Consider the following 12032-nt stretch of genomic DNA (forward strand, 5'->3'; position numbering starts at 1 on the left):
TCTCTCCCGGATTGAGTATAACAGTACTGTAACATTCTCTCCCGGATTGAGTATAACAGTACTGTAACATTCTCTCCCGGATTGAGTATAACCGTACTGTAACACTCCCGGATTGAGTATAACAGTACTGTAACATTCTCTCCCGGATTGAGTATAACAGTACTGTAACATTCTCTCCCGGATTGAGTATAACCGTACTGTAACATTCTCTCCCGGATTGAGTGTAACAGTACTGTAACATTCTCTCCCGGATTGAGTATAACCGTACTGTAACATTCTCTCCCGGATTGAGTATAACCGTATTGTAACATTCTCTCCCGGATTGAGTATAACCGTATTGTAACATTCTCTCCCGGATTGAGTATAACCGTACTGTAACATTCTCTCCCGGATTGAGTATAACAGTACTGTAACACTCTCTCCCGGATTGAGTATAACAGTACTGTAACACCCTCTCCCGGATTGAGTATAACAGTACTGTAACATTCTCTCCCGGATTGAGTATAACCGTACTGTAACACTCCCGGATTGAGTATAACCGTACTGTAACATTCTCTCCCGGATTGAGTATAACCGTACTGTAACATTCTCTCCCGGATTGAGTATAACCGTACTGTAACATTCTCTCCCGGATTGAGTATATCGGCACTGCAACACCGTTTCTCGGATTGATTATATCGGTACTGTAACAATCTCTCCCGGATTGATTATATCGGTACTGTGACAGCCTCTCCCGGATTGATTATATCGGTACTGTAACAATCTCTCCCGGATTGATTATATCGGTACTGTAACACCCTCTCCCGGATTGATTATATCGGTACTGTAACACCCTCTCCCGGATTGATTATATCGGTACTGTAACAATCTCTCCTGGATTGATTATATCGGTACTGTAACACCCTCTCCCGGATTGATTATATCGGTACTGTGACAGCCTCTCCCGGATTGAGTATATCGGTACTGTAACACCCTCTCCCGGATTGAGTATATCGGTACTGTAACACCCTCTCCCGGATTGATTATATCGGTACTGTAACATTCTCTCCCGGATTGAGTATAACCGTACTGTAACATTCTCTCCCGGATTGAGTATAACCGTACTGTAACATTCTCTCCCGGATTGAGTATATCGGCACTGCAACACCGTTTCTCGGATTGATTATATCGGTACTGTAACAATCTCTCCCGGATTGATTATATCGGTACTGTAACACCCTCTCCCGGATTGATGATATCGGTACTGTAACACCCTCTCCCGGATTGATTATATCGGTACTGTAACACCCTCTCCCGGATTGATTATATCGGTACTGTAACAATCTCTCCCGGATTGATTATATCGGTACTGTAACACCCTCTCCCGGATTGATTATATCGGTACTGTGACAGCCTCTCCCGGATTGAGTATATCGGTACTGTGACAGCCTCTCCCGGATTGAGTATATCGGTACTGTAACACCCTCTCCCGGATTGAGTATATCGGTACTGTAACACCCTCTCCCGGATTGAGTATATCGGTACTGTAACACCCTCTCCCGGATTGAGTATATCGGTACTGTAACACCCTCTCCCGGATTGAGTATATCGGTACTGTAACACCCTCTCCCGGATTGAGTATATCGGTACTGTAACACCCTCTCCCGGATTGATTATATCGGTACTGTAACAATCTCTCCCGGATTGAGTATATCGGTACTGTAACACTCACTCTCGGATTGATTATATCGGTACTGTAACACCCTCTCCCGGATTGATTATATCGGTACTGTAACACTCACTCTCGGATTGATTATATCGGTACTGTAACACCCTCTCCCGGATTGGTTATATCGGTACTGTAACACTCACTCTCGGATTGAGTATATCGGTACTGTAACACCCTCTCCCGGATTGAGTATAACAGTACTGTAACATTCTCTCCCGGATTGAGTATAACCATACTGTAACACTCCCGGATTGAGTATAACTGTACTGTAACATTCTCTCCCGGATTGAGTATAACCGTACTGTAACATTCTCTCCCGGATTGAGTATAACCGTACTGTAACATTCTCTCCCGGATTGAGTATATCGGCACTGCAACACCGTTTCTCGGATTGATTATATCGGTACTGTAACAATCTCTCCCGGATTGATTATATCGGTACTGTAACACCCTCTCCCGGATTGATTATATCGGTACTGTAACAATCTCTCCCGGATTGATTGTATCGGTACTGTGACAGCCTCTCCCGGATTGATTATATCGGTACTGTAACAATCTCTCCCGGATTGATTATATCGGTACTGTAACACCCTCTCCCGGATTGATTATATCGGTACTGTAACACCCTCTCCCGGATTGATTATATCGGTACTGTAACAATCTCTCCTGGATTGATTATATCGGTACTGTAACACCCTCTCCCGGATTGATTATATCGGTACTGTGACAGCCTCTCCCGGATTGAGTATATCGGTACTGTAACACCCTCTCCCGGATTGAGTATATCGGTACTGTAACACCCTCTCCCGGATTGATTATATCGGTACTGTAACATTCTCTCCCGGATTGAGTATAACCGTACTGTAACATTCTCTCCCGGATTGAGTATATCGGCACTGCAACACCGTTTCTCGGATTGATTATATCGGTACTGTAACAATCTCTCCCGGATTGATTATATCGGTACTGTAACACCCTCTCCCGGATTGATTATATCGGTACTGTAACAATCTCTCCCGGATTGATTGTATCGGTACTGTGACAGCCTCTCCCGGATTGATTATATCGGTACTGTAACAATCTCTCCCGGATTGATTATATCGGTACTGTAACACCCTCTCCCGGATTGATTATATCGGTACTGTAACACCCTCTCCCGGATTGATTATATCGGTACTGTAACAATCTCTCCTGGATTGATTATATCGGTACTGTAACACCCTCTCCCGGATTGATTATATCGGTACTGTGACAGCCTCTCCCGGATTGAGTATATCGGTACTGTAACACCCTCTCCCGGATTGAGTATATCGGTACTGTAACACCCTCTCCCGGATTGATTATATCGGTACTGTAACATTCTCTCCCGGATTGAGTATAACCGTACTGTAACATTCTCTCCCGGATTGAGTATAACCGTACTGTAACATTCTCTCCCGGATTGAGTATATCGGCACTGCAACACCGTTTCTCGGATTGATTATATCGGTACTGTAACAATCTCTCCCGGATTGATTATATCGGTACTGTAACACCCTCTCCCGGATTGATTATATCGGTACTGTAATACCCTCTCCCGGATTGATTATATCGGTACTGTAACACCCTCTCCCGGATTGGTTATATCGGTACTGTAACACTCACTCTCGGATTGAGTATATCGGTACTGTAACAATCTCTCCCGGATTGATTATATCGGTACTGTAACACCCTCTCCCGGATTGATTATATCGGTACTGTAACACCCTCTCCCGGATTGATTATATCGGTACTGTAACAATCTCTCCTGGATTGATTATATCGGTACTGTAACACCCTCTCCCGGATTGATTATATCGGTACTGTGACAGCCTCTCCCGGATTGAGTATATCGGTACTGTAACACCCTCTCCCGGATTGAGTATATCGGTACTGTAACACCCTCTCCCGGATTGATTATATCGGTACTGTAACATTCTCTCCCGGATTGAGTATAACCGTACTGTAACATTCTCTCCCGGATTGAGTATAACCGTACTGTAACATTCTCTCCCGGATTGAGTATATCGGCACTGCAACACCGTTTCTCGGATTGATTATATCGGTACTGTAACAATCTCTCCCGGATTGATTATATCGGTACTGTAACACCCTCTCCCGGATTGATTATATCGGTACTGTAATACCCTCTCCCGGATTGATTATATCGGTACTGTAACACCCTCTCCCGGATTGGTTATATCGGTACTGTAACACTCACTCTCGGATTGAGTATATCGGTACTGTAACACCCTCTCCCGGATTGAGTATAACAGTACTGTAACATTCTCTCCCGGATTGAGTATAACCATACTGTAACACTCCCGGATTGAGTATAACTGTACTGTAACATTCTCTCCCGGATTGAGTATAACCGTACTGTAACATTCTCTCCCGGATTGAGTATAACCGTACTGTAACATTCTCTCCCGGATTGAGTATATCGGCACTGCAACACCGTTTCTCGGATTGATTATATCGGTACTGTAACAATCTCTCCCGGATTGATTATATCGGTACTGTAACACCCTCTCCCGGATTGATTATATCGGTACTGTAACAATCTCTCCCGGATTGATTGTATCGGTACTGTGACAGCCTCTCCCGGATTGATTATATCGGTACTGTAACAATCTCTCCCGGATTGATTATATCGGTACTGTAACACCCTCTCCCGGATTGATTATATCGGTACTGTAACACCCTCTCCCGGATTGATTATATCGGTACTGTAACAATCTCTGCTGGATTGATTATATCGGTACTGTAACACCCTCTCCCGGATTGATTATATCGGTACTGTGACAGCCTCTCCCGGATTGAGTATATCGGTACTGTAACACCCTCTCCCGGATTGAGTATATCGGTACTGTAACACCCTCTCCCGGATTGATTATATCGGTACTGTAACATTCTCTCCCGGATTGAGTATAACCGTACTGTAACATTCTCTCCCGGATTGAGTATAACCGTACTGTAACATTCTCTCCCGGATTGAGTATATCGGCACTGCAACACCGTTTCTCGGATTGATTATATCGGTACTGTAACAATCTCTCCCGGATTGATTATATCGGTAGTGTAACACCCTCTCCCGGATTGATTATATCGGTACTGTAATACCCTCTCCCGGATTGATTATATCGGTACTGTAACACCCTCTCCCGGATTGATTATATCGGTACTGTAACAATCTCTCCCGGATTGATTATATCGGTACTGTAACACCCTCTCCCGGATTGATTATATCGGTACTGTGACAGCCTCTCCCGGATTGAGTATATCGGTACTGTGACAGCCTCTCCCGGATTGAGTATATCGGTACTGTAACACCCTCTCCCGGATTGAGTATATCGGTACTGTAACACCCTCTCCCGGATTGAGTATATCGGTACTGTAACACCCTCTCCCGGATTGAGTATATCGGTACTGTAACACCCTCTCCCGGATTGAGTATATCGGTACTGTAACACCCTCTCCCGGATTGAGTATATCGGTACTGTAACACCCTCTCCCGGATTGATTATATCGGTACTGTAACAATCTCTCCCGGATTGAGTATATCGGTACTGTAACACTCACTCTCGGATTGATTATATCGGTACTGTAACACCCTCTCCCGGATTGATTATATCGGTACTGTAACACTCACTCTCGGATTGATTATATCGGTACTGTAACACCCTCTCCCGGATTGGTTATATCGGTACTGTAACACTCACTCTCGGATTGAGTATATCGGTACTGTAACACCCTCTCCCGGATTGAGTATATCGGTACTGTAATACCCTCTCCCGCGTTGATTATATCGGTACTGTAACACTCACTCTCGGATTGAGTATATCGGTACTGTAACACCCTCTCCCGGATTGATTATATCGGTACTGTAACACCCTCTCCCGGATTGATTATATCGGTACTGTAACAATCTCTCCCGGATTGATTATATCGGTACTGTAACACCCTCTCCCGGATTGATTATATCGGTACTGTGACAGCCTCTCCCGGATTGAGTATATCGGTACTGTGACAGCCTCTCCCGGATTGAGTATATCGGTACTGTAACACCCTCTCCCGGATTGAGTATATCGGTACTGTAACACCCTCTCCCGGATTGAGTATATCGGTACTGTAACACCCTCTCCCGGATTGAGTATATCGGTACTGTAACACCCTCTCCCGGATTGAGTATATCGGTACTGTAACACCCTCTCCCGGATTGAGTATATCGGTACTGTAACACCCTCTCCCGGATTGATTATATCGGTACTGTAACAATCTCTCCCGGATTGAGTATATCGGTACTGTAACACTCACTCTCGGATTGATTATATCGGTACTGTAACACCCTCTCCCGGATTGATTATATCGGTACTGTAACACTCACTCTCGGATTGATTATATCGGTACTGTAACACCCTCTCCCGGATTGGTTATATCGGTACTGTAACACTCACTCTCGGATTGAGTATATCGGTACTGTAACACCCTCTCCCGGATTGAGTATATCGGTACTGTAATACCCTCTCCCGCGTTGATTATATCGGTACTGTAACACTCACTCTCGGATTGAGTATATCGGTACTGTAACACCCTCTCCCGGATTGATTATATCGGTACTGTAACACTCACTCTCGGATTGAGTATATCGGTACTGTAACACCCTCTCCCGGATTGAGTATATCGGTACTGTAACACTCTCTCCCGCGTTGATTATATCGGTACTGTAACACCCTCTCCCAGATTGATTATATCGGTGCTGTTACACCCTCTCCCGGATTGATTATATCGGTACTGTAACACCCTCTCCCAGATTGATTATATCGGTACTGTAACACCCTCTCCCAGATTGATTATATCGGTGCTGTTACACCCTCTCCTGAGTTGATTATATCGGTACTGTAACACCCTCTCCCGGGTTGATTATATTGGTACTGTAACACCCTCTCCCAGATTGATTATATTGGCACTGTAACACACTCGGATTGTGTATAAAGGTACTGTAACATGCTCTCTCAGATTGAGTATATAGGTACTGGAGCACCCATTTCCCCTTGGTTGCGTTCCATTTGCTGTATCGTCGTCCTGAACGTGTATATGCATATTGTAACATCTTCTTTCTCCGCAACTTAGAATTAAGGTGGGCTTATCTCTGCGGTGATTCCTACTTCTCATTTAACTGAGTTAGATGTTGGATGGCTGTATTACTGAGTTGCTAAAATTTGCTTTATAATGTATCTAAGATTGTGCATGAATATGAATCCTGGATATTTGAAGCTGATCTTACAAATCTCTTACTGTTTTGTCCATCACGATGCACTCCTCCAATCCCGCCAGTCACAAACAATGGAATGCCAACTTTATGTGCTACCAACATGGTGGCTGAAACCGTGGTACCACCAGATAAGCCCTGATAGAAAACAATTAACCAAAGTCAATATTACTGAGCTTCAACGACACTTCTTTAAATTGCTCAAAACAAACAAAATAAGATTCAAAACACTTGACTGTAGCAAAGCTTTAATTCTGGCGTCACCGGGAAAAGTATTCTGGAATTTACACATGCGAAAATTTACCCTATACTCACGTCTGAAACAAAAACAGAACTTAAGTCATTCAGTCATCAGCAAGCTGTGCTGACCAAGCCAAACCAGATGATAATTATCTTCTATCAGCTTATTAAAAAACTGCATCATTAGCATTATTGAGCTCCTAGATGCTTTTCTGACGTCAGGGCAAGGTTAATCAGATTATTCAGGAGGTCCACCCAGTTTCAATTGGCTTCACAAAATATGAGGAGTTTTGCATGTGGATTTGTACACAATTGTCAGACAAAAAGATAGAAGCAAGACTCCAGATTGTCTCAGAACTTAATTCATTAACCAATCAGTGACGATAAGGCTAGAGGAGAAAACATAAAATGCAAGTTAACTTATCAACAGAAATTTTCCACCAGGAACTGAGGGGGGCACTGGCCATTTGGGCTGGAGAACTGACTGCTAATATAGGACAATGTTCACAGTGGCAAATAGAAGCCTGGTCTAGACAACTTAAGGTTCATATGCAAAGGAGCAAGTGAACGTTCAAAGATGATTTAGAAAGACCTGTCACAGTCTTTTGATAAACAGTCCCCACAGAGAAACATCTATGTTTATCTCTCAACTTGTGTCTAAAGCGTGTTTTGTCCGTCATGTTTCAGGCATCACGCCTATTTAAATGCACCTGATTGAATCAAATTTGATATTCATAAGACAGCAACAAATCACAATTGGACAAGTGGTGAAATCTAAATGGGAAAAATGGAAAAGCCAAAACCATGAATCAAAAATGAGCAATTAGCAAAATGCAATCAATAGCAAGGAGAATAGGGACCAACTAATTTGTATAAACGCAACTTATTGTTACAAAACATCAAATTTGATGAATTAAACCATGTAAATTACTATATTCAAAAGGGTTGTTTTTTTAGTAAATATAGTACGTTGCACATGTGAAACTTGGCAATTTTGCCAATGTTGGATTGTTATTTGGAATTTGTCATGTATTCTAAACAGTTATGGCTGCTGCATTTTGTTTTATGTATGTTTGAGAGAGAACTCAAAGCAATCAAGAAAAAAAGCTTAATATAATTTTTCAAATTTGGAGGGAAAGCTCTGAATATTAACATGGGTGGGGGGAGGAAGAAACCTTTAGACTATGGGAGCTTTGCACTCCAGGAATAAATGTCAGGCATTCAGACACATGCCCCCATGATTTTCTATTAAATTTCCATCCATCAATTAATAGAAGGAAGTAACCCGAACCTGTTCTCTCAACTGAGGAGCCATGTAGGTGGTGGGGGGGGGGGGGGGGTCTGATTTCAGCACGGAAGAAGGCTATTTGGCCCATAGTGCCTGTACTGGTGCTAGCTTCAGATCAGAGGTGCCTAATCCCATTTTCTCCACTGCTTCCTTGCACCATTCAGTATTTTTCCTCTCAACTGTTGCAATTGACTCTTCTTCAATAGCTACCTGTAGTAATGCATTCTAAGCTCTAATGACACTGTGTGTATAAAAATTCTTCTAACATCTCCCTTTATGATGGAGGTAACAATTACACAGGGAAAATTATGTTTAATCTTCTTGAGTCCTTACCCTGCTGAGGATGTAGGGTAGATCTCTTCGAGATACTTTGAGTGCTTCCTTGCTTTCTGCCAGGTACTGCAGGTCAGCCTCCGACAGTCCTACGTGGATCTTGCCTTTCACAATGCCAACTGTTGCAGGAACTGCCCCATGTTCTTTTATTATCTGTTCAACCTCTTTAGCAGTACTGAAACAAATCAGAGAAACCTTGAGTCAAATTAAAGTTGTGTTTATCTCGGAGAAAAAATTGGACAACATTCCACAATTTTTATATTAAATCCAATAAAAAAAAATTATGATGAACTTTAACATACTTTAACTTACTGTTGAAATATTTTTGAGACATTTCTGTTCCAGTAATGCGTGCTGATGATAGTAGTTACTGATCCTTGCAGGGTGAATAAGCTAAGTAAATATACAAAGCTCAAATGTCACCATCACTGAGGCACCGTGTGCTAGTGACAGTATTCATTCGTATTCATCCATCTCTCACGCACTGTTAGGTTCAGTAGCTCCTCCAGCCAGGGACCTATATTAAAGATAGCCTAAAAATTATGGCTTGCAACACGAGTGTGCAAAGGGTTAACGTTTGTGACAGTCCTCTACAATTTATCTTAATGGAAATGTTAACCCAGTCAAAGTAAACAGATTAATGGTTCTGTTAAAACATCACACAGAGGAATGTGTTAAGTTTTCCTACACTGATCTTGCAAAGTCACTTCTAGGCTACTATCTCTACTGATATTCACAACTGCTAGTTTACGATGTCTGAATGAGTCAAATTTTGTTTTAATTTATTGGGATTCCCTGGTTTCTACCAGTGTTTTGGGAATTCCATTCTGCAGATTCCTTTGGACTAATTTTAACTTTCAGCGGTAGAGGATCGGCTGCCTGTTACTCGCTCCGCCCGATGTTCCTCCCCATTGTGGAAAGGAAAATCAGTTGGGGTGTATAACGGACAGTTGATCCGCTGATGCTGAAAGTTAAAATCAGCCCCCTTATGTATATAACTGGGCCTCTTGCATTTAATTGCATTTTTATTAAATGGGAGTCTGGGATTTTCCAAGATTTTTAGTGGTGCTTTGGGGCAATTCTATTTTTTCATGAAAACTACATTGATGTTAACCCTTGTTGATATTCACTCAGCTCAGTAACTCTTCCTACCAGTACTCCTGTCGTTTACTGCACTCACTGAAATATATTTCAAAAAAGGTAATTTGTTCCTTTGCAGTAGTTGGTGATTCCAAATGCAAAACTCCCTTCTTAGGAGAGGTCTAATCATATTACAATCGTGAGCTCCAGTGCCCGTGAGATTATCCCTCCTCACACTCCCCCAACCCAGTGCATCCTAACAGTCCACGTACTTCAGGTTGTGAGGGTATGGGATGCCATGTGTGATGATCGTGCTCTCCAAGGCCACCACAGCCTTCTGATTGGCAATCGCATCTGAGACCTCTGGGTGAAGTTTAACCAGTCCATCTGTAACAAACATTCAGAGCAGTTTGTTTCAGTCGTTTCTTCATTGCACTTAATATTTTATAAGGTGTCATTTACATCACTCCATGTCACACAGAAGGCAGCCCGGCAGACTGCTCCCAAGTTTGTGCCTACAACAATTGGCACCTAGCCGCAGGGAGGTGGGCAAGAGTGACCCAAGATGCCTACCCTTCCCCAAATTTATGCTACTCTCTGGGCTACACCCCTGGCCCAGTGACATGATCAAATCTGTTTCATTTGGTTGTCAACTTGGCTCAGCTGGTGGTGCTCTCTGACTTGGAAGGTCATGAGTTCAAGATCCACTTAAGGATTTGAGCACATAATCTTGGTTAACTTTTTTGAGAGGGTGCTGCATTGTCAGAGGTGCCGTTTTTTCAATAGAACCTTGAACTGAGGCTCCGCCTGCCTGTTCAGGTGGACGTAGAAGATCTCATAGCACTATTTAAAGATAAAGGAGTTCTCCTGTGTCCTGGCCAACATTCCTCCCCTACCAATACCACTGAATTAAGTGGTCATTGAATTCCCTTGCTGTTTGTGGGATTGTGTCCAAATTGGCTTGCACATTTGCCTAAATTACAGAAACTACATTTCAAAAATAATTAATTGAATGTGAAATGCTTTGGGACGTCCTGAGAATGTGAGAAGATGCTATATAAATGCAAGTTATTTCTTTAATTCTAATACACAGCAGCTAAAGTCTCATCTGTATGTTTGGAGCAGGTAAGTCCAGGCCTGTTCATTTGACTAGATTATGCTTGGATTAGAACACACTCCTTTTATTTCCAGAACCTGGTTTGCATCTAACCTAGAATGATAGTCCTCTCTCTCTCTTTCTCTGCCTATTGTAAGGATCCTACATGAGATGAGTCTGGAACAGCATGGATTCAATTCACAGAAATGTCCAGAATTCAACACTAAATGACACTAAATTGGCCTTCCTGTGATTGCCACAAGGATAGCTGGTGCAAGAATGTTAACAGCATATTACAGCAGTCAGGGTGATCGTCTGAAGTCGGGGCTGAGGCACAATCATTGTCGCAGAGTGGAAGGAGTTTTACTCTGCACCTAATCCATTCATGTTACACAGTTTAATGCAGACACTCAATGCAAAGAAAAATACTGTTCCACTGGTTACACCCTGAACAGATTAAAAAACACCCAAAAAATGTATTTTTCATTACAGCTAGAATTGGAGAACTTAAAAAAAGTGTAAATTACAGACTGCAAAAGAAAAGCAAGAAACTACTGGATAGAAGACCAAAGTAGCAGAAGTAAATTCAGCTACATACACAGAATTGTATAGAGAAGACTGTTAACAAACCGTGGAGAAGTTTTCGGGCAATGGCAAAGTCCTGGGCCATGTAAACTGCATGGGCCAAAATAGGAATGCGCCTGAACAGCATTCTCCAGTGAGGACAGGTACTGAGGGGGAAAAACAAAGTCAAATCAATAATCAATATCTCATTAGTTCCTCCTGATTTTGATCAATTTTAAGGAGATTGGTACTCTTGAGGTAGGAGGAGGGAGCATCTGTGATGTCATTGGAATAGTTCAGACACAAGTATTGTTCAACTCACAAGTATTTTCAGTTCTGGAAAAGGCAATGTAGCTCGGGGACTGCACCTCAGCTTTCATTATGATGGAAGGTTTTTGGGCAGAGTCAATTCCTGTAACAGTCATCGCCAAGT

General features: G+C 42.6%; 1 protein-coding gene across 1 annotated transcript in view; it reads right to left on the reverse strand.

The window, feature by feature from the left end:
• The window catches only part of zgc:136858 (uncharacterized protein LOC678543 homolog), a 65245-nt gene extending 53498 nt beyond the window's left edge, over positions 1 to 11747 (reverse strand). Inside the window, 4 exon segments of the mRNA XM_068000088.1 lie at positions 7025 to 7136; positions 8860 to 9034; positions 10212 to 10326; positions 11666 to 11747. Of these exon segments, the coding sequence (XP_067856189.1) occupies positions 7025 to 7136; positions 8860 to 9034; positions 10212 to 10326; positions 11666 to 11747 (484 nt within the window).
• Between the last annotated feature and the right edge of the window lie 285 nt (positions 11748 to 12032).

The sequence above is a fragment of the Heptranchias perlo genome, chromosome 18, assembly GCF_035084215.1.
Source record: "Heptranchias perlo isolate sHepPer1 chromosome 18, sHepPer1.hap1, whole genome shotgun sequence".
Lineage (NCBI taxonomy): Eukaryota > Metazoa > Chordata > Chondrichthyes > Hexanchiformes > Hexanchidae > Heptranchias > Heptranchias perlo.